Genomic DNA, 24,899 nt, shown 5'->3' with positions numbered 1-24,899 from the left:
ACCGTGCAACTTGTGTTATATTGGGACCACAAAACAACTTCTTATGAACAACGCATCTCAAATCATAAGTCCGACATAAAACTAAAACATTCTAAGAAGAGAGCCGTGGCCAGTCACAGCATTGAAAGCGGTCATTCTCCAAACTTTGAAGGCCGGAAGAAATATTACATATTCTCAATAACAAAAACAACATGAACCGAAAACAAGACACACAAAACATTTCTTCTCTCTTCTTAAATGTAATTTGTGCTTTATTCAATTTAGACTCAACTTCATTCCTCGAAGTGCTTATTATATGTATAGTTTTATTTTTAATTTATATTAATATAATAAATATTAAATTGTTATTTTCCTTGTATGAGTAAACAATATTGTATTTGTACCCCACTGATATAACTAAGGTCATTTTTTTTTAATAAAGTTCCCCTGAGGAAGCCAGCAACCCCCGCCTAAACGTTGGGAAAGTTTATGTAACTTAATTGTTTCATTGTGAAAATTACAGCGACCAAAAAAGCCGACGGAAAACTATACTTCCACTAATCACAACTAAAGATTTTCAAGGTCTACAAAAGTTTTCAAAAGCCATACAATGATCCACATATTCATAGCTATAAGCTCTCCTTAGTGTAAATATTTTCGTAACTTTTGAAGGTTTTTAATTGATCATTTGGCTTATTAAAAAAATATATGATCTAAGTTTTTTTGACGGAAGTTGTAAAACAATTCTAAATTCCTAACAAAAACAACAATTCAAAATTTTGTTGTCGAGTTTTTTAATATTTTGTTTTTTATTAAATTAAAAAAAAATCAAATTATTTTTCATTTGAACCTAAAGACTCTCAAAATCTCGCAAAATAAACTTTTCCGAACAATTTTTCAAGGTATTTTAAAACCAAAAAACCGTAGGAGAACTAAAAAAGAGGTTGGTTGTGAAATCTTAAAGTGTTATAAATAGGGGTTTGGTTTTGCATTTTGAACTAATATACTATTATTTTTAGAAATGACTTATATTTATCTGATAAGAACCGTTTATGCTATAATACTTATACAAAAGTTTTCAACTTATTAGTTTGTTAAAAAATAAGTTAAGGACAAAATTAAATTTGAAGAGTTTTAGACGTTTAAGTTTTTCAAAATCTTGATAAACATAGATGTCATTCGAATAAAAAAGTATTAAAATGCACTATCGACACTACGAAATGCATGTAAAACTTTCAACTCGAAACTAATTTTAATCCAATCTTGCAGTACAACTAATTTTGAAAATACTGAATAAATGAAAAATAATTCTTTTTAGGAAATAAAGTATAAAGTATTAAAAACTAAATGATATTTTGGGTGTACAATTTGGAGCACATCTTGAAATCGGATGCAATATTTGTGTTCTGAATGCTGTAAAGAAATTCAAAATTTTCTTAATGATGATTTCGAAAGATAAATATTTCTGAAAAGTTGTATTAATTTACTTCAAATAGGAAGTTATTGTACAATTGTAAATATTGTTCGTACGTCCTTACGTTCGCAACGCTTTTTCGTCGCCCTTAGCTCAGGAACCAGTAGAGATAACGACTTCAAATAAATTTTGTTATACGGATAAAAATACAGAAAGGACTCTCCACAAAATTGAGTGTTTGGTTTTTTTTTACCCAATTACAAAAAAAAGGTGAACATTTTTGTTAACCCCAAATTTCTCACGAACCTATATTTTTTTACAAATCAAACAAATAAAAAACATAAAATAAATATTAATAAAAGTTGGTAGAAATTGATTTACGACTCAAATAGTTTTTCAAAACTTCGAGATATACGCTTTAAACTAATTTTATCTTTTAAAACTATTGCTGTCAACATTTAGTAACATTTTAAGAAAAGTCGGCAGTTTAAAAAAAAAAAACCTAACAAAAATTACTACAATTTCGTAAAAATTGATTTTCGACTCAAATATCTCTTATAATTATTTGAGATAAAGGCTTCAAAACCTATTTATTTTATGAAGTAAAGTATTCAGTAAAATTTTGATAAAAATCGAATTGACAGTTTTTTTTATAAAAAATAAAACTTTAAAAAGAAAAACATTACTAAAAGTTGTTAAAAATGTACTTTCGTCTCAAATATCTTTTCAAACATTAAAAGCATTGGCTTAAAACTAATTTTATCTCACAGAAAATATTGTTTTCGATATCCAGTAATTTTTTTATAAAACAGTCCGTTTTTTCATAAAAAATATAATCTACAAAAAAAAATGCGTAAATTGTTTAAAAAATGATTTTCGGTTCTCGATATCTCGTGGACAATAGAAGATATTGACTTCAAATTAATTTTTTTGTCATCCAATTTGTATTTGATTATATAAGAAATAAAAACTTTAAGAAATGCTACTAAAATTGGTAAAAATTAGTTTTCGACTAAAAATATCGTTTACAAAAACAGAAATTGAAATTAAACGATTTCATCAAATGCAAAATATTGTTTTAATATTTTTTTTTTAATAATTCAACTGACAACTTTTTTAACGAAACACGACAACCTAAACATTTTAAAAGCAAGACAAACCCACAGACAGGTTGCGAAGTTATCTGTGTGAGTTGCACCCAGCCTCTTTTTTTTATTTGAATTTGTGAATTGATCGTATTGACTGTTGGATGGCTCATTTGTGTTTTGACTCAAAGGAATTCATTCCTCTACGAACTAGCTCTATGATCCGAAAATGAACATTCTTTAAACGCTTCCACGTTATTCACTATTTTGTCAAAAATTTTACATTTTTTAATTTTGATAAAAATAGTCAAAAGATAGAGTCATTTGTCATTGGTCATTTAACGTCACAAGGTAACCCTGTTGGTTGTATTACCTATAGTGGTTTATAATTGTGTAGAGGCACTGTACATATGTATATTATATAGTGAGTGGGTATCGTTAGGCGGATTGACATAATGGTACGCTGACTGGCTCATATACGATATACGAGTATACGGGCCAACTTAGTGCTCTCTTTTTTTCAAATGCTACCTCGGCGTGTTGTATTTGTACTTGTATATGTATGTGGGCTATTAGCAAACGTAGCTAGTTGGATTGATGTTGAAGTAGTAAAATTGAAAATAAAGAAAAAAAATAAAATTGAAAACACTGCCAGAAGGATGATGATATAGGGACGGAGAATAGAACCAAACAGAAAACTAGAAAAAAACACAGAGAAAACACTCTTCACTCATATAGACGAGTGGAAGAGTTAACAACTTTTCATATGGAGTTGAGTGCAATCTGAGGTTAGGTAATTAAACATTTCGTTCGTTTCAGCTGTCATGTTGATCCTGCTAATACTGCTCCTGATGCTAATACGGGGGGACTTCGTCGACATCGTTGACGGAGGCGTTGTTGGACGCCACCATCACCAACTGCTGCACTCCACTCACCACTGCGATGCACTGCCACCACCGCCGCCTTCACTCGTCGTAAAGCTGAAGCTATAGATCCAGCTGGCGCTAAGATGATAAGAACCCATCATGCTGATGGCAAGGACGACGACGACGGCGATGGTGATGATGATGATGATAATTATGATGATGATGATTGTGTTGATGATGGCAGCGATGAGGATGATGTTGATGCTGGCTCTAATGATGGTGATGTAGTATAGTGCAGTTGCTAATTCTTCCAACGGCACCTACAACGATATCGAGGAGAAAAAATAAATACACATTACTCAGCCAGGGTGTATTGTACAGCGATAGCGAGGAGGTCTAATACATCATACCTTCATATACCTACAACTTAATGAGCAACACTATTTTGAAAGTCTGTTTCAGGGTGTGAGCGGGTGGATTTTTGCGATATGGAGTGCTGTATAGTACTGATGCGGTTCCGTATGAGTTTATTATGTTAAGTTTTGAAATGATATTTGATGGATTAGTAGAAGGGGGCTGCGTTGTTTTCAAAGAGGAAGAGGAATTGACTAATTTTCAAATGCGTCTAAATCTATATTCATATAGTGTTGAAAGTGTTGTTTTTAGATTTCGAGTGACGGATTATGGGCGACATATACACCGACACACATCTCTTCACTATACGAGTGTATGAGGTTTTTGGCAAAGACTTTGTTTTAATTAATTGATGATTTAGTTATGTGAACATGAAATTTGGTTGATAAGAACAAGATTTAATTATTATTACAACCAATCTAGAGATTCTTAGATGACATAATCGTAAATAAAGGTGTTTTTGGGGGTATCATTTTAATTGAATTACATTCCCATTGTAAATGTTTATAATGAGTAAAATTACAATACACACATACTTAAGTATATGATTTTCGAACCACGATGCATGTGATTTTTTAATTATGTGGTATTTTAAGAAGTATTATTATAATAGACTATAATTTTCAAATTAATTAAAACAAAGTTATGCATCCATAGTTATTTATACGTTGGGCGTAATAACTATGTGATTATTATTATATTATTTTATTTTAACAATTATTGACGTTTATCAGTATTGAAAAAGATAATAATGCCGCCTACCTACATAAATTATTGAATGGACAGTGTCTTCTAATAACTTCTACACTTTAAAAATTGAAAGCGGTCATATTTTAGAGGCTATGTAGTATTTACTTAAAATGGATGTTGTATTCAGGCAACGTTCTTGGCATTTTATCCATTTTTCGTTTGCTATTATCGTCCTTCTCAGATTACTGCTGTGTTGTTTATTTTCAAATCATAGGTTATCATGGCTCCGCGGATAAAATACTTTAATTTACGCTAGATGGAACGTTTTAAAATATTCAAACCTTACTTCCAAACTTAGGCCAATCAGTGTGGTTTTTAAAAAGAAGTTTTAACCGAAATGAATGTGGGCCCTTGAACAGCGTGAGTTCGACAAAAAAAATATCTTTTTCAACAGGGCACATTATTTTTATCTCTGAAGACGTATCTAGTATTTAAAAACACACAAGTTATTGTTAAACAACCAATACATCCAAAGAACATGGCAGTAGCGATTGTAAAGTATCGGCAACGTCATTGAAAAATGACGCTGGAAACTTTTTACGGTGGGTGTTACAGAGCCATGCTAACTGGCACTCAGCCACTATCAGCCGTCTTAAAGATGTCCTTTGGAAAGCTCAGCTCAGGGGTTCGATTTGAATTCTGTCTACTTATTTTTGTTGGACACCATGAAAGACCGGTATTATGTTAATAATCTTAAAATAATTCAAGCACTTAAAACCAACATCATTTGAGCGAGACAGCTATTACAAGTTGCTCCAAAATCTTGGCCTTCCTTAAACCAGACCTAGGTAAAACTTGTGTCGTGTCTTTAATCTAGACCAGTACATTTAATTGAGCTAGAAATTTTCAGAAGGCTCCGGAGCTCTTAGAGGCACACTTCTGAACGCGTAAGCAAACAAAATTTCCAAATTTAGGACCACCCAACTCTTTTGAACTTCAAGAACTGATTTTTTGTGGTGATCTTGTTTGGTTAATAGCTGCTTTGGCTTCAAAGATGGCGTTTGCAGAAGGTTGGTGATGATAAAACGTTGATATCTGCTATAGCGCATTGTACAATCAAAATTCTGCACCAGCGTTTCAATGAAATAGTCATCTCAAATTTAGGAGTTCAGAGAGTGGCCAGCACTTTTATAATGTTTTCTAGAGTTCTTACCAAAGTAGCCATCGGTAACATTCAGCCTAATTTATTTATGTGCTAGAATCATAAAAAAATGTGTATTTTGAATGCCTGTCATCCTAAGAAGGCGATGTTACATTTCCAACATAATGCAATTGACATTACTTTCATTAGAATACAAAATTTCCTCATAGAAAAGGAAATCAACAAATTGTCCCTGGTTAGCTGGATTCAGTGTCCGCAACTTTAAGCAATCCAAAATAACCTAGAACCTACTTAAATGTTTTACGAAAATAAACAAAAAACTATATTTTTAGAACTATCAATCTTTACTGACTATAAATAAAATTGATTCCCAAAAGTCTGAAAAGTCGAACAGAATAACTCAATCTATACCATCAAAACCATTACCAACTCTAAACCTACATATAAACCTACCTATGAACATAAAACTTTCATCATGAGAAATCTCAAATTCGTTTTCATTAAATTAGCATATATACCACGAAGGGGTTGGATTGGATACCCAAACTTTTCAACAAAAAACAAAAATGAAAAAGTAAAAACAACACAAAAAAAAACATTGTCAAACTAAGAATTGGATGAATATGGATTCCAAAGAATGATGGTGAAACCATCATCATGCGAAATATATTGTGGAAAGTTTCACTTATACTCTCATCGAGAATTGAAGTAACGCAAACCAATCCCCAATGGCATTTTTCATCAATCAATCGGAAGACAGAAAAGTATCCACCAGAACCCAAACCGAACTTTAAAAAAAAAATAGGTTACGATTTTTTCGGCGACTCTCAAATCGCGTCCGACGCGACGCAACGAGGACGACCGACAACAACAACGCCACCTACACCGACTCGGTGGCGAGAGTTCGACGATACAAATTTTTACTGATTGACTGGTTTGGGATAAATTCATCCTCCCAAAGACCCGCAATAACTTCACATATTACACACATACATATATGCATAGAATAGGAGTATAAATATAGGGAAGCCGCCATATCGCCGCATCATATCAAGTTAAAAACGGAAGGATTTGTGTGTGGACCGCCTTTTTCTAGTTTGCTGGCTAAAAGTTATCCCTTGCGTTTCGTTCGATCCCATCGTATATATCACGCCAATTGGGATAATGCACCCTGCTGAAAGATATGCTCCACACATATACCTATACTCTATATGGGCCATGATGTTGATGGAGGCATTCCATCATCCCCAAACTGCCAAAAAAACCAAACGGGCTGAGTAAGATCAGAAATTGAATCATATGATGAAGTTGGCGAAGCGGTATCATCATCAACAATAACACAGCAGCGGCATCGGCAGCGGCAACAACATCACCATCATCAGAAAGCATGAAGAGTAACTCAGCATCAGAGAGAAGAAAAAAATCCTCGACAAATGGCAAGGATTCGTTCATTCCAATCCATTCCATCATCTCGACTCCCTTCCCGACCGACATCAACACACCTAAAAGACGAGAATTGGGGTTTTCGGATATGCCTGATGTTAAGGGGGTGTTATGCGAAAAAATCACGATGGGCGAACTAAAATGTTTTAGGAAAATTGAAAAGACACACGAACTGTCACTGTGACTATGACTATGACTACGACTGTGACTTCGACTATGGCGGCGCAACTGGGAAGAATGTTTGATTATTATTGTATCCAAAAAGTATCCCTAATAAATGTTAAATTGATGGTTATCCGTTTTTTTATTCTCGAAAAATAGCAGTTTAGCTCTCTTCGAGAAGATTTACCACAACCTCAACGATGATGATGATGATGATTTCTGTATTCTAAATGACGACTCTGCGAACGGAACGCTGGGAGTTAACTCCTTTTTTTTTCTTCATCTTCATTTCTATTTTTCAGGGTACATAGTTTAGTTGTTGTGTGTTGTGTGATGTGAGTATATTTTGCTCGTGATTCTCGAGACACCCATGAAGGATTCGAACCCCATCATTCCCCATCTCAAAAACACACTAAACCATATTATTTCTTTCATTTTTTTGTTTGCTTTTTTTGTGAATTGAAATCAATTGAGGCGGTCATGAATGAGAATTTTTGTGGAAGCAAAATTTCACATCATCATCATCATCAGAACAGCAGAAGCATCAGCGAGTAGTAGGTACTAGTGTAGCATTAGAATCATGAGATGCTCTGTGTAGGGTTGATGTTTCCATCAGGATAATATACTTATATATATATTGTAGGATGATAGAAATGGTGGTTTTGAGTTCTGGGCGGCGCCAGTTTAAATCGAAACAGATAAAAGCTACAAATAGAAGATTGAAAGTTGGAAAAAAGGAAACTTCTAAAACACACTGATATACACGCTAGACACAATATACACCACACAAAATATGTGTAGCCGTCCTTTTTAAGTGAATTTTCTAAATTAAGTTTTTTTTTGCTTTGTTTTAATATTTTTGTTGAATTAAGAACATGAATTTGATGGAATTTATGGAATCCAATGAACTAAAATGTACATTTTATAGGATTCACTCATTAAGGTTTACAAAATTACGAATCAGCAGATTTATGAAAATGAATTACTAATAATATCTATATTTAAGCAATATCAAGTCTTGGTTGATTTAATAATACCAGAGGCAATAACATTTGCAATTCAATCAAAAACTACCAACCTATTTTAAGTTACTACATAAACTTCTCACAAACATGTGGAAAGAGCATTGATTTTAGAATATTTTATTAATAACATATTAGCTGACCTGACAAACTTCGTACCGCGGCCTCTAATTATCGACCAAATTATCTAGAACAAGACCGATTGTATTAATTGTTATTTTCATTTGTTTAAAAAATTGTATTCACTGTTAAATTCCAGTTTGAAAGAGTTCGTATTGGAGTATTTTTTGATAACAAATAAAGTACAAATTCCAAAAAACAAAAGAGGCTGAAATGCGACCCACACAGATAACTTCCCATCCGGTATGTCGATTTGTCTTGCTTAAAAGGTTTGTAGGTTTCGTGTTTTGTAAAATAAGTCAACAGTTGAATTATTCTAAAAATTTAAAAATTACACACAATATTTGGCATATGATGAAACAGTTTAATTTCAAAATCTATTTTGTTAACGAGATTTTTAGTCAAAAAATAATTTTTACCAATTTTAGTAGCTTTTGCGTACTATTTTTTGTTTGTTTTATGGAAAAATAATTGACGGTTGGATTTTAATAAAAATTTTACTGAATGTTGGAAAAATATTTCTTATATAATAAAATAATTAGTTTGAAACCATAATCTCCAATTTTTTAAAAGATATTTGAGTCGAAAATCAATTTTAACCAACTTTTAGTAATGTTTCTTTAGGTTTTTATTTTTTGTAAAAAAAACTGTCAAAATCGTTTTTTTTCCTGTTGCATGCAATCATTTTCGAGATAAAGTCATTTTTGCTCCTAAAATTTCTTTTTTTTTATTTATAAAAAAAGTTGATTGGATTTTTTTGTTTAATATACATACTTGTTTGGTGTCACGTTACAATTTATAATTTAAAATTAAATTAAAGTCTAGCGTTATTGGTTCGTTAAATACTTTGGGTTAGCCAACATTTTCAATTTTTTTAAATTGTAGAAAAATGGCAAAAAAACCAACCACTCAATTTTTTTGAGAGTCCTTTGTGCATTTTTTTGAAGTCGATATCTTTACTGGTTCTTGAGCTATGGGAGATGAAAAACTTGCAAACGTACACACGCACGCACGACTTACTTACTTACTTAAAGTGGCGCTACAGTCCTGAGTGAACTAGGGCCTCACCCAACAAACTTCAGCAACTAGCTCGGTCCCTAGTTAGATGTCTCCAGTTGGGTGATCCGCGGTCTTCCTCTACTGCGCTGTCCTGTTCGTGTGGATTCGAAGACTTTCCGGCCGGAGCCTTGGTTTCCATGCGCTCTACGTGACCCAGCCATATTAGTCATTAGACTTTTACCCTTCTGGCTATGTCTACGTCGCTGTTCAGTGCGAACAGCTCGTCGTTCCATCTTCTCCTCCACTCCCCTTCGATGCATACGAGACCGTAGATCAGACCAACAACTTTTTTCTCGAAGCGACCCAAGGTGCTTTCGTCCGCTTTTGTCATAGTCCATGATTCTGCACCGTATAGCAGGACGGGGATGATAAGGGTCTTATATAGCGACACTTTGGTCCCTCGAGAGGACTTTACCACTAAATTGATGTCTTAGTCTAAGGAAACAGCGGTTAGCAAGAGTAATTCTGCGTTTGATCTCAGCACTGGTGTTGTTTTCTGCGTTTACAGCGGAGCCTAGTTAGACGAAGTCCTTGACTACCTCAAAGTTACGTCTGTCGATGGTGACGACAGTATGTACTTTATTTTGCCCTCATTAACGTTAAACCCATTTTTGCCGCCTCTGCTTAAGTCTTGGGTTTTTTTTCCAAGATCTGCCGTAATGGGAATATTTGATCAACTGTGGAATTTCCTGGTCTAAAACCACACTGATAAAGACCTATCAGATTGTTGACGATGGGCTTTAGACGTTCACATATTAAGGCAGTGATGATTTTATAGGCGATGTTAAGTAGACTGATTCCTCTATAGTTGGAGCAGTTTAGAGGCTCTCTTTTTTCAGGATCGGGCAAACAATATTGAGGTTCCATTCATCGGGCATGCTTTCTTCCGACCATATCTTACAGATAAGTTGGTGCATGCTCCTAACCAACTTATTTCCAGCTGCTTTAAGGAGCTCGGCATTCAAGCCATCCGCTCCAGCGGCTTTATTAGACTTCAGCTAAGATAAAGCAATCTTTACTTCATCTAAGTCGGGAGGACGGGATTGTTTGCTTTCACCGTCTATGTTGAAAGAATCATCCTGCTTGACAGCGGAATTCGGTGCGTAGTCGCTGTTATACAGTCTGCAGAAGTGGTCCTTCCATATTCTCAACATTGACTGCTGTTCCACTATGATATTTCCACTTTCGTGTTTGTAGCCTTCGGTTCTAGGTTTATGTACCTGCGAATTTCATTTCACCTGTTCATAAAACTTTCGAACTTCATTCCTGCTTTTAAACCTCTCAACATCTTCGACCGCACGCTTCTCATGCCGTCTCTTTTTCCTTCTGAGAAGTCGGTGTTCCTCTCGCCTCTTCTGCTCATAGAGCTCATGAGCAGCTCTCGTCCTTTTATGTAGCGCCGCTTTGCATGCCTGTTGCTTGGCTGCACTTGCTTGCCAACATTCCTCATCAAACCAGGGGTTCCTTGTTGGTGGCTGCTTGAAGCCCAGCACATCAGAGGCGGCTTCTCTGATTGCATTTTGGCATTGTTGCCAATGGTTTACTTGTTATTCGGTCGGAAAAGGATTTGGCGATCTCTTGCGATTGTAGCCGTTCGACGTTGTACCTTCTCCCAGTACCTTCCGGTTTTGACTTGGATCTGGAAAACCGAAGTGCTAACTTGGCTACAACGAGGTAGTGGTCCGATTTGATGTTAGTTCCTCAGAAAGTTCGGACATTCTTGATGATGGAAGCGTGTCTGGCGTTGATCGCAATATGGTCAATCTGTTTGACAGTAGATTGATCTGGAGAACTCCAAGTTCCTTTGTGGAAGTGTGGAAAACGAGTACTTGCTACAATGACGTTTCAACCCTGCAGCAAAATCTATGAGCCTGAATTCGTTGTCGTAAGTGTTATAGTGCAGGCTGTTTTCCCCGATTATTCCACCAAAGATGTCTTTCCTTCCTAGCTTGGCATTAAAATCACCTAGGACAATTTTAATATCGTAGCTCAAGACTTCTTGCCTACGTCTGGCTCCAATGACAAAGCTGCATCCAAATAAGCGATGTTGGTTTTCGTAGTAGCAGTCACCATAGTTTGCCTGGCCCCTCCTATCGTATTTCCTGGTCCGTTAAGGGACTTAACTTCCACGTGCATATCCGAAGTTCGTTGTCCTTAATTCGTTTGCGTAGGTTGTCAATAGTAAATCCGTCCGTATCCGAGGCTGTTTGGTGCTTCGCAACTTCGCACGCACAGACATCTCTCTAAAAATCTTTTACTTAGACTCTAAGGCCGTTGAAACGTAGAGAAATATCAACATTTTTAATTCGAAAAATCGGACGATTACAAAAACTTCCTATAGGAAGTTAAAAATGTTTTTGTAAAATAATTAAAAATATACTTCATGACCTATTCCTTTATTTCCCAAACACTTATTTTTATTAGAGCTGTTTTTTATTTCAACATATTGAACCTCTATGGGAAGTTTTGCAACCGTAGACTATCTCAAACTCGATATTTTGATCAAAAAAGACATTACGTCCGTCTGTCTGTCCTCGCCTGTACAGACCAAATCATTTTGTCGATTATGTTGAAACTTAAAAATATAACTTTTAAGCAGATTTTTTTCATTATTTCAAGACTGAAAATAACAAAGTTGTAGGTTAAAAATACAAAATTCGAATTTTCGTAAAAACGAACCGCAAGATTTGTATGAAATTTTGTTCAAAAATCGTTTTCTTAACTTGGCTTCTTTCAATATTTGTGTATTACTCAGTAATGATAAATCCATAGAACAGTTATTTTGTTTTAAAATTTCTCAAGAGCTCACGAACAGATTTCAATACGTTTTTTTCTGCACAAGCTTTAAACTGGTTCAATTATATTTGTTTGATTTTCAAAAGAAAAATTATTTACTTTCAAAATTCTATATTTCAAAAATAATTGTTGTTAAAAGAATTTCAATGTTAAACGGATATTTATAAGCATACAAGAATATATTTTTAAAACCAAATTGAAAAAAAAAATAATTTTTAACATTTTTAATTTAAAAAAAATGCTCCAAAGGTTTTCGAAAAAAATGTAAAAATCAAAGTATTTTTTAATTAATAAAATGGAATAAAAGCTTATTTTATCGTTAAATTTAAAAACACAAGTATTTTTTGCAAACAGATTCTTCGAATCAGGACCAATTTATATTAATAGAAGCCATGCTAAGAAAAATGAGAATTTTCATAAAAATCTTTTGCTCTTGTTAGAAACGCCTAACTCGAATCCGCTCACAATCTTTATTATCAAGTTTGCATGCAATCTACTCAACGGCTAAGGCTGTACGGCTGAAAAAACTGATTGCCCTACCTTTGAAAAAAAAAAATAAAAAAACAATGCAACACTTATTGAAAACAGAAGAATTTAGGCATTAAAAATATTCGGTTTTTGAATTTTTAAAATTCTGTGTCCGTATCAAAGTTGCGATTTTTGTATTGTGACAAGTTTTTCAAGTACATTTTTGAAGAAAAGTTAGAAATTTTGTTTGAACAATTATTTTGGATTTTTCCTTAACAATCCACTGACTTGACCAAATTTTCTTTTTAAAGGGATGACAGTCTTTCATTGAGATACGGCATTCATTAAAAATTACTAAAATTGTTTACAAATTTTTTTCACAACAAAAACAAAACAAAAATTAGAAATGCAACTTTGGAAAACAAAAAAATGGGTATACAAAAATCGTTATTTTCATATAGAAAAGCTGTAAGCAGTTTTACATTTTAAAAAAATCGGTCGTATTTTAGAAAAAAATTATGGCCAAGTACATATGTATATCAAAAATTATAATTCGAAAATGAAACATACAACTGAAAACATAAAATATTGACTACACGTAGTCCTTATAGTATAGTCTTCTCATGACATCTTCCTCGTTCTCCACATATCCAATTTGTTCTTCTTTGTTATGAGGCCAGAAAGTTGGTTTATTCAAAAAATCCGGTGCTTCTTCTGGACATAAATTACAGTAATCTTCCCAAGTCATTTGATCATATGGCAGCATAGATTTTAGTGTAGCAATTCTCTCCTCATACTTAGCAATACGTTGGTTGGATTGTTTGATAAATTCTGCAACTTCAACCTTAAAAGATATAAAAATGGTTGACATAGATAGGACAGATAGGAATCAAACAAGTCGTGAAGTTTCTTTTAAAAATAAATGGATTTTGCATTAGATACAAACAATAACAAAATAACCTCAACAATAGCTTTGAGCTCGTCAAATTTCTTAGCATAAATATCCTCAGGATATGGCACACAAAAGCTTTTATATTGTTTCTCTAACTCATTCACTATTGGCACATTTTTTGATCGAACATTTTGTCTATAGTATTCCCAGTCAATAACAGGAGCATCCTTTTTTAAAATCAATAAACGTCTATAAAATAAAAAGACAAACATATATAAATCAATAATAATCTACTTGAAATAAGGAATTTAAAAATAAATACAAACTCTCGATATTTTAGATGTTTTGAATAAAAATATTCTAATTCTTTGATTTGATTTTTTGGACACCGTTTTCTTAATTCAAAAAATGAAAAAAAATTTATTGTTGCTTGCTTTGGAACCATTTACAAATTGTAATTATTTCAAAAAAATATGGAGAAAATAAGTGAGCACTTCTGTAGATAAAGCGTAGAAAAATATGATTAGTAATAAGTATTTTGAAGTTTTAAAATATTCATTACTTTAAGAATCTAAGTAAAGTGATTTAAAAATAATTACTTTATAAGTTTCGAAAATTGTGGATTTTTTTGAATTAGGAACAAAATCCCATTAAGCAGCATTTTCTTTAATATTTTTTAATGGTTTACATATTTTCTGAATAAAAAAATATCGGTGCCTTTTTTATTTTTAGCAAACATTCTTCAAAAACTAACAACGAAAACACCCAGAAAAAGATTTCAATATTCACTGGACAGGGACACCAAAAAAATAGCAAAACTTAATTTCAAAAAAGGTAAGTGTTGGAAAGTTGTACATAATTTTTTAAATTACTGTCATAATATTGTATTACTCAGACAGTTTGTATGTCACATGTTTTAATGAAATTTGGTACTCTTGGGCGTATACGTACATTTTTATGTTGTATATATTATTTTAGTTAAATTACAGTTTCTATCATGATTAGTAACATCCATTTCAAAGATCACAACAAAACACTAAATATGTACGTACGTAAGTACAAATCAAAGCCCCCCATACAATTTATAAAAGGTTACTGCTAAACGAGCTGAGTAGTACCAAAGAAAATTCATCCCGCGGAATGTAGGTAAAATCATTTAATAGCTCTTGTGAGAAAAAAAATAAACAAATTAGGTGTAGTTTCAGTCCTTAAAGAACTAGAGCTAGTAATTTGCAACTCTTGACCATACTTGTGTTTGAGTAATTTACGGGAATAGAGGGGACCTATAGTTTTTATGCCGAATCCGAAGTGCTAAATTAAGAAGGCACTTTTCATGGGAAGAATTTTTCTTTAAGGACTATTTAATTCCTAGAAAGAGACAATACCCGTGCGAAATACTTTAGGTGACACAGGCAGAAATAGAATCCATGAACCCAAACTAAAAATGCGAATATCTTGCTTAAAACGCCTCCTAGATGGTCAAAAGTTGGCACCTAGAGTGTAGTTTTTGAACTCCTTTAGTTCCTGATCTAGACCACCTAGAAGGCTGAAATTTCAGAATTGTCCTTTCAATTGCTGTGCCTATCTTTGATTGTTACAAAAAGTTAAAGGCAAAAATCCATGTTCAAACTTGAAATGCGAATACCTCGCTTAAAACGCGTCCCAGATGGTCAAAATTTCAGTTGGCACATAGAGGGCAATTTTTGAACTTAAGCAGTGCTGCGCACCATCATCATTACAAAACGTGGGAGGAAGGCATTTTTATGACTTTTTATTAGGTAGGAAAATAAAAATAAAAATTTTGTCATCTTAACAATTTCTACCTCAGTAGTTGATTTGAAGGTAAGGAAGTTTCTTATCAACTTTTCAACATACGAGTGTTTTTTGTAGGAAATTTAGGTTTCTACAAAAGCATACCCCTACAGTAATCTACGTATACAAAATAAAGTAATGTAAACCAACAACGTATGCATGTTTCTTTACACCAAATATTCTGTATTCTGTAATTCCACATTTGTCCTTCTTAAGAATTAATTTTGGTACATTCTTCTATTTGCACAGCAATTGCTTGGGCCTTCTAATTTACAGAATTTTGTTCAAAGAACAACTCTTCTTCACACAATATCTGCTGATTGTAATACCTTTTACTCCAAGTCTAGCACCGGATTTGCATAGCCAAAAAGTTTATCAAGGAGGTAGTTATAGGGGGCCAGAAAACAGTTTACCCTCACTGTCATAGGGGGACCCAATTTTACGACGTTTTTTTTAAGGACTTTTCACGCAGTCTTGTCAATTTGTGTCAAACTACCTCAACGCAGGAACCAAGGACTTTTCTAGTATTTGTTCATTTTTTAAGAAAACGTTGTTAGGCATTTAGTTGTCTAAGTCTGTCCCCTTAAAGCTAATGTTTCATTAGAAACCTTAACTACACACCTTACACAAACTTTAGTGTTAAACAATTTTCCACAAAAGGAAAACTATAAAATACTCAAACCATCGGAATTCTGCATAGTCTAAAATACATACAAAGCCAGACAACGATAGTTTCTTGGCATGTTTATTCGCATAAAGGACTAAAGGACATCAAAGCTCTTTGTGATACTCTTAATTTTCTTCTTCAATTCGAATTTTCAAATGTAAACGTTAACGCAAACATTTGTCACAATGTCGCTCTAGTCTCATGAGGTTTTGAGTACATATACTAACGAAAAACGAAGAAAATCAGTATAAACCTTGTACCTACTTAAGCATCACTTCATTCTTTGCGTTTGTGAGTTTTGTGTTGTGTTGTGTTAAACAAAATGACAAGAAGAGGACACTAAATTAGAAGTAAATTTCCGCATGTTAAATCAAAAAGAGGATTTTGATTTTCCAACTTGTCGCTTGTTTTGCTTTATACTCTATTTTCTAAACGCTGTCCTAGAAGAACTATTGTATGGTTAAGAAAGATGTCGTCTGTTATAACGAATTTACTTTCTCGGTTTTGAGAGATTCATTCAACTGGATATCCAATGTGTACCAATCTATGTTTAACTGGATGTTCATTGTACAATGCAACTTAAATATGGTTAAGTTTGTTTTTCAAGTATCTAAAGAATTTTAAGGCTTGTGATGCTAATGAAATTAAAACAAAAGAGAAATACCATTTATTTGGTTTATCTGTGACTAAAATGTGATTTTAAAATCAGCAAATTCAAAGAAAGATCCTTTGATATGGTAAGAAATTGTCACAACGAAGAAAAACAGCAGGTAAATACTATGCAACAGGCTAAAAAGTTTGCTTTGTCATTTATCACAAAGCCATAAGCAGAAACAAAAGTTTAAAGTATTTGTACGAGTATATTGCACTCAGAATCAACTCAGAAGAAGAAAGTTCCATTGTCATGCTACCTTTACCTTTTTCACAATAGCTTAAAAGGTTTGTTCCTTAACACGCAATCCTTGTTTAGAACTTAGCCAAATACATACGATCGTTAATTGCCTTCTAAATGCAAATTTTAATGCAAAGTCACTGAGGCGTCGACGCAATTTTTTTGTAAATATTAATTAACGCTGTCTCCTCCAAATTTTGTTTACAGGCGTAACTTATACTAGACTATTACAAACAAATATAAAGGATAGTAAAAAATTTACTTCAAGACTTAACATTAATTCCCTAAACTGTAAGTTATTAAATTGGTCAGTTAAAGGATTGCCAAAACTAAAACTATCCATACATGGTGGTTCACAAATGTTGCAGTCCCTTAAGCGTTGATAATCAAAATAACGTTCACGAATGGAATTATAAAATAAATTTTAACACAATTTTGAGTGAAAATTAACGGTTATGATTTCTCCTATGAAAACTTGAACTGGATCAAAAACTGAAATTTTTTCATGTTGATATTTTTTAGAACAATTTAGGTTTGAATTCTAATGTTTTTTTTTGACAATTTTGTCTTGTTGGAGGTGTTGGCCACTGGATCATTTCCTTTCACCGAAAAGAAGTTGATATCACTTGTTCATAATGCTGATGGTTAACCAGGTCATCTTTTGTATAGTGATTCCGCCAAAAGACTTCATGTAGCCAGCCCAAGATACAAATCACTCATTAATTTTTAACATCCCATAGAAAGTTATTGTAATCGGTCCGATTTTTAGAAGTCCGATTTTTAGAAGTGAAAGTTTTGAAATTTCTTGACGTTTCAAAGTCACTAGATTCAAAATAAAAGATTTTTGTTCGTGTGTGTGTACGTTAGTATGGTAAGCTTTTTTTTCCATCAAAAGCTCAAGACCCTGTACCAAACATAGACTTTCAATAACTTCTGTTATACAGATAATAATGCAGAAAGGACACTCAAGAAAATTGAGTGGGTGGTTTTTTACCACAGCATTTTAAAAAAAAGTGAACATTTTGGTAAACCCAAAGTATCTCACGAACCAGAACCGCTAGAGACTTAAATTAAATTTTAAATTATATATCGTAACTGATGGTAAAAATGCAATTATCGGGTTTTTTATAAATCAAAAGACTGACAAATTATATTTGTCACCTCGAATATTTTACGAACCAAAAATGATAAAAAACTAAAAGTTTTGACATCTGGTAAAATGGAATTGACAGTTTTTATAAAAAAATAAAATCCTAAAAAAAATTAATAAAAGTTCGTAATAATTGATTTTTGACTCCAATAACATTTTAAAGATTTGAGATATTGGATTCAAATCAAATTTATTTAAAAAAAAAAATATTTGTTTCAACATTCTGTTGAATTTTGAGTAAAATGTAAATGGCAGTTATTTTATAAAAATAAAAAAAACATATTAAAGAATCAATACTAAATGTTGTAAAATTGAACCTTTTACTCAAATATCTTTTTAAAAATAAAAAACCATTAGCTTAAAACTTACTTTATCTCACAAAAAAAAATATTGTAGTCGATAAAATTTTGTATAAAAATCCAACGGTCCATTTTTTCATAAAAATAAAATCTACAAAAAAAAACGCAAATTTTTAACAACAAAAAAAAATAATACAATTCAGAAAAATGCATGAAATCTTTATTTGAATCGATAGAACGGTCCATATAATTAAATGTTTAAAGATTATTTCGTGCCAATGTTGACCTTGACTGCGCATCAAATGGTCCATCTGCTTAGTCCAATTTCAGCATACTCTTTCCAGCATTTTGGCCGGTATATGACGAATAATTGCTTCAAAGTTGTCTTCCAATGCGTCAATTAAAGCAAGCTTGTCTGTATCGACGTGAGCTTTAATATAGCCCCACACTTAAAAGTCTAAAGGCGCTAAATCCCTCGATCTAGGCGGCCAATTGACCGGCCCCAAACGTGAAATAATATGTTCACCGAACTTGCCTCTCAATAAGTCCGTTGTTGCGCGTGCTGTGTGACATGTGGCACCATCTTGTTGAAACCACATGTCATGCAAGTCAAGCTTTTGCATTTTGGGCAAAAAGAATCTGCATATCATCTCACGGTAGCACTCACCATTCACGGTTACGTTACGATTTGCATCATCTTTGAACAAAAACGGTCCAATGATGCCACTAGCCCATAAAACGCACCAACCTGTGACTATTTCTTTATTCATTGGTAGCTCTTGTAATGCTTCTAACTGATATTCACTCCAAATTTGACAATTCTGCTTATTTACCTACCCATTGAGCCAAAAATGACCTTCGTCGGTAAACACAATTTTTCGGTAAAAAGCGCACGAAGAATTTTCTTAGCAGAGCACGCACTTTGATAATAAAATTCAATAATTTGCAAGCAATGTTCGTTTGTAAGATGATTCACGGTTAAATTATAGACCAAATTGAAGATGTTTGACTGTGAAACAAAACACGAAACGTGCGTCTGCTGTTTAAACCAGTATTGCCAAGAAAACAACAGTTAAGAAATCACCGTTTATAAAAAATAAAAAAAATAAGAAATGCTACTAAAATTGGTAAACATTGGTTTTCAACTAGAAATCTAAATTTTAAAATGAGACTATTTCATTATATGCAAAATATTGTTGGTAAATTAATTGTTTTTTAAATAATCAAAAAAACTAGAAAACCTACTAACTTTTAAGCAAGACAAAACGACAGACTCATTTTAAGAATACGTTAGACTTTTTTGGATCTGATGTGAAGTGAGATCTTCCAAACTTGATAAGATTGAGCTTCCAAATGCTTGAAAGAAAAATAAGCTTATGCAATGCATCCCTGCTTTAATCTATTACCTTCATCTTCTGAGCTCAGGTGCATTTCAAACGGAGACAAGGCCAAGCCACGAAGCAATATATACATTCACCAGTTTGCCCAAACAAAATTGAAAAACAAACTGAATAACTGAAAGACGTAAATTTGACATTATGGTTGTTAACAAAAATCCAATAAAAATACAATTTAAAAGCCTTTATAGAAAGATCTTATTTTCAGGAAGTAGGCCCAAGAAATTATACTCAAACCCAGATATTTCCAAGATGGACCGAATTTAAGACAGACATTTGAACCTCTATTAAAAGTTTTTAACATCTTATTTCATGGTTTTCAACTGGTCATCTATTTGCTATTTATCTTCATTATACAAAAAAAAGATGTGACAATTTACTACAAATTTGATCCTTTTCTACCTCTATCAAATGATTATTTAATTTGATTGATCCTGGAATTCCTTGAAACTACGCAAGCTGAATAAAACAAAATTTTAAACTTCTCAATAGCATAAATGAACATCACAACAAAAACCATTTCACGTTAACTCAACTGATGTGTGTTTTCGTCCATGTTCCCTGGTAATTCGTCAAGAATTTTGATTGCTTTTAGGCAACACAATCGTCCTCTATACATAGACACATGTATGTTAGGACTTACTGGCTCCTCAAAATTGTTGAAATTCCTAGCACGTATTCGGTAATATTGTCCAATTGAAGTATTTCGATTGAATATGCGAGCTAGCGTCAACAATGCCACACTGTCACCACGAAATCCAATCGTCCTTGCACAAAATATACCTCCACATCATACGAAACACAACCCGTTTCATACCATACTATACATGGTTCAGAGAAAGAGAGTTTAATTTGTATACTGGCCTTCACTTCACTTTCGGAGAATAGTGGAGCCTTATGTGCTATCCCTGGCTTCATGTCCTGAGATGCGATGCAATGCATCGTCGCAACACAGCACAACACAACACACAAACAAAATGTTACACATGTAATTTTCGAAACAATCTTCCTTTAAAATTCCACATCCCCTTTTCTCCAAGTTTATAGAAGACTACGGTGGGGATTGGTATAACTGTATATAGCAGTTTCCAAAATTTTGGGTTCAATGTGGCAAATTGCTTGTTCAATTTGTCTTCAAAAATATTTCATTGCAATGACGATGTATAAATTTTGTTCTGGAATAGCGGAGTTCGTCCTGGAGGAGGATCTTCGATAGTAATTGTGTAAAATTAAGGTTCCGACGAAGCGTAATAATTCTTCAATCTCTGTTATTTGCTTTTGTCAATATTTTTATTAAACATTTCTTTCACTTTTTTTATTCACAACTTGCAACCAGCCGAAAGGTGTGTGGATTGAACGTGGTTGGAATTGGAATCGAAAATATCCACCATTATAATCATTTTGAATATAAAAGGACTTTCGAAGGTTTTTTTTTAAATGAATATTTTCAACACGCGAAGATTTATAAGGGTGGCAGTTACGTGATTTGTGTTATTTGCATTTGGTAATTGGACTAAAACAAAGATGGGTAAAAATCAAGCAAAGTATTTACTCTTAAATATTACAGAATTATAAAGCATCGCCTAAGTGACAATGATTTTTGAATAAATGTATGAACCTACCCATTGTATCTATAACTTATTTACTAGTAGATTAGGCAATGCTACAGTTTGGTAAAGTTGAAGAATATCGTAAAAGTTCTATTGTATGCAACGCCATCCAACTAGAAGACTAAATAAAATGCTCGGTTGAATCTCAAGTTTTATTAATACACTTGCAATCAATATTGTTTATTTGATTATCTATTCTTATATATGTAAGTAGACAATTTTGTAATACACAACCATTTTAAATCTGTTTAAATATATGCACATAAATTCAAAAACGAACTTAAAACACAAACAGGAGGTATGTTATATTTTTGATGCATACTTTTTAAAATAAGAAACTATAACCCTCTCGATGTCCAAAATCCAAATAAATAAAATACACGAATGGGTAGCAGGAACTTGATCAATGTATCTAAAGAGTCTGTTTAAAAATATTTCCAATAATTTAAGATTTTAAAATGTGCCTGAAAAAAAAAAGTTTCTTTTCAATCGTAAGAACGGATTTTTTAATACAAATTTTAAATATACAATTTTCAAAATTAATTGTTAAAATATTTTTAGTATGCGGATTTACAATAAATATATGTTTAATGTTTGATTTACGGAAAAAAATTGACCCGTTTTTGAGATATCGAATTTCGAAAACAATAATAATATTTCATTAAAAGCAACAAAAACAAGACATTCAAGAAAACAAGATCATCAAATATTATAAAGGCAGTATAAGAGAACAAAACATTATTGAAAACAGTCCATTAGTTCTTGAGAAAGCTTAAAAACAAAATATCGTTTCCTTAGGACTACTTTAGGAGCAATGAAAAAATATATTATTTTATTGAAAGAAGCCAAGTTAAGAAAGAAAGTATAAAAGAAAATTGAATACAAATCTATCGGTTCATTTTAGAAAAAAAAATAGAATTTAAAATTTTTGATCAAAAAATGTATATGGGGACTTTTGTTAAATAAAATTTTAAAAAACGCCTAACGCGAAACGGCTTAAAACCTTAATTTTCAAGTTCGAATTCAATCGACCCAATGGTTTGTGCTGTAGGGGCGAGGAAAGACAGACAGACTGACGGAAACAGGGGACCCACTTTTTTTACTTCTCTACCGTCGTAATGTTATGTTCCATTAAAATCTCGAGTTTAAAATCCTTTAACGAATTTTACAATTTTCATATAGTTCCTATATTTGTTTACACTTGCTATTGTACTAGATTTAAGATGGAAATAAAAAAATGAATGAATAAAAAATGTTTCTAATTCTAAATCTATATGTAAGAACGTAAAATGTGAAATGTAAGAATGAAATGTGAACGTGATTAGCGCGGTTGAACAAACAAAAAAATAAAAAAAAATAGGCTGGGATGATACCCACACTAATAACTTCCAATCCCATCTGTTGATTTATCTTGCTTAAAGGGTTTATAGGTTCTCAGTTTTGTTAAAAAATAATATCAGTTTATTTATTCTTAACAATTTTAAAATTATGTACCAACAAAATTTTGCATATAATGAAGTAGTTTGATTTCAAATCCCAATATTTTTGCTAACGATATTTTTTGTCGAAAACCAATGTTTACCAATTTTAGAAGTATTTCTGAAAAGTTTTTATATCTTAGGCCGCGTTTCCATTAGAACTCGTTGAAGTCTTGCAGAAGTTTCTTGCAGTCACGTTTACATTGTCATAGGAATTCTTGAAATTTCTTCTCCAATAAATGTCGCAATTTATTGCAGATGTATTTACACCAGGAGAGCAATTAATGTCGCAAGAAATCTAATTGTTTACTTAAATTTATGAAGTCATGGTGAGAAAACGTCAACGATTAGCAGCTTCGATGATAATTATATTATAAAAAAAGATCAACTTGGGCTCGAGATTTGATTTTAAAAAATCGGGAAGCTGATGCCTTTTATAATTTACTAGCTGACCCGACGAACTTTTTTCCGCCTTAATGGCAATAAATAAGCAGATTGTGTTTTTTTTTTATTGGAAAAAAATACAAAAAAAAATTAAATAACTACATTAATCATTCATTATTATTTCTGTATTTTAGTACTTAGGTTGCTCTTCACTTAAGTACCTTGTGATACACGACATTTTTTGTTTTGTTATCAGGCGCAAAAACAAACAACGCAGGTGGTCTTCCGACCCGTGAACATGCCACGTATAATTGACCATGGGAAAAACATGAATGTTCTAGATTTAAACCACAAACTTTTAAGGATTGGCCTTGTGATTTGTTGATGGTCATGGCAAATGCAAGACGTATCGGAAATTGAAGTCTTTTAAATTCAAACGGCATATCGGTAGGGATCATCGGGATCCTCGGACTGAGAACTTCCTCACTTTTGAATTTTCTTATTATTATCGTTGCGTAAATTACCTTGTTCATCAATTTACTAACCACCAAACGCGTACCGTTGCACAGTTTTGGTTGGTTCATATTTCGAAGCATGATTACTACGGAGCCAACCTTTAGGCGTAAATTTTGCTGTGGTAAGCCAGGCACGTCCAAAGAGTTTAAAAATTCAATTGGATAGTTGGTGGCTTCATCTTCATTTGTGACGCAGTCAATAGATTTGAATGAATGCATTGTTCCAATGATCTAATTTTGAATTATGTAGTTCAGGTCATCTACATCTTTATTCTCAGCCGCTAAAATTGCTCGCTCACTCAACCATTCACTATTTTTGTAGTTAGAAATAATATTTGGAAATACATTGTTGATAAGTTCGTCTTTTCGAAACGCTGCTGGATTCAAATCACCTAAATATCTTGTTCTGCGTCGCAAATTATCTATTTGTTGCCTTCTGTTGTTCGCTCGACGATTCTGCATTGCCAACCGAGCTGTTTCACGGGCTGCTTCACTTTTCTCTCGTGATTGAGAAGCACGAAGTCGAGTCATACTATCGCGGCGCTTTTCACGTGCAATTTATTTTTCTTCTTCAGTCCTTTCATTTGCAGTATTTTGAATTTTTCTTGCATTACGGCTTTGTCGGGAAAGATTTGATCGTCTTGGTCTCGGCATTATTAATTAAACTTCACTTCACTTTTAATTAAACTTCACTTCACTTCAATCCACTTCTTAATTATTTATTTAATAGAAATTGTTTTTATATTGAATTCTTACAAATATCAAATTGTCATCCATACGTCATTGCATAGCTGTCATTTTACGTCAATTACATAGCTGTCATTTGCGTTTTGTTATTCCAAGTCTGATTCTTTTTTGTTATACCACGTTTTATAGTGACTGACGTTTCATGTCAAGTCACACGGGAACGCTGTCGAACGGGATAAAAAGTATCCTATGTCCGTCTCCTGGCTCTAAGCTACCTCCCTACCAATTTTCAGCCAAATCTGTTCTGCCGTTCTTGAGTTATAAGTGGTGTAACTAACACGACTTTCTTTTATATATATAGATTAAACGAATTAAATATAGAAGATGCTCAAAAATACTTCATTCTCAGGAACGCAATTGATTTGGAAGTTTTGAT

The 24,899-nt window shown here is 32.9% G+C and overlaps 1 protein-coding gene and 1 long non-coding RNA gene across 2 annotated transcripts in view; one reads left to right on the top strand and one right to left on the bottom strand.

The window, feature by feature from the left end:
• Positions 1-13,207: 13,207 nt before the first annotated feature.
• Positions 13,208-14,110, bottom strand: LOC129951740 (ATP synthase subunit d, mitochondrial-like). The gene is made up of 3 exons (XM_056064049.1): positions 13,899-14,110; positions 13,641-13,821; positions 13,208-13,524 (listed from the first exon to the last, which is right to left on the bottom strand). Exons 1-3 carry the CDS (start codon positions 14,015-14,017, stop codon positions 13,273-13,275), a joined length of 552 nt encoding a protein of 183 aa, XP_055920024.1. The 5' UTR covers positions 14,018-14,110; the 3' UTR covers positions 13,208-13,272.
• A 229-nt stretch (positions 14,111-14,339) lies between these two features.
• LOC129951277 (uncharacterized) overlaps positions 14,340-24,899 on the top strand; it is a 48,659-nt gene continuing 38,099 nt past the window's right edge. Inside the window, exon 1 of the long non-coding RNA XR_008782168.1 lies at positions 14,340-14,406. This is a non-coding gene — a long non-coding RNA (uncharacterized LOC129951277). The remainder of the gene's footprint in view (positions 14,407-24,899) is intronic.

This window comes from Eupeodes corollae, chromosome 3 (assembly GCF_945859685.1).
Source record: "Eupeodes corollae chromosome 3, idEupCoro1.1, whole genome shotgun sequence".
Lineage (NCBI taxonomy): Eukaryota > Metazoa > Arthropoda > Insecta > Diptera > Syrphidae > Eupeodes > Eupeodes corollae.
The sequence above is the reverse complement of the archived record's forward strand: the minus strand, read 5'-3'. Positions and strand labels throughout refer to the sequence as shown.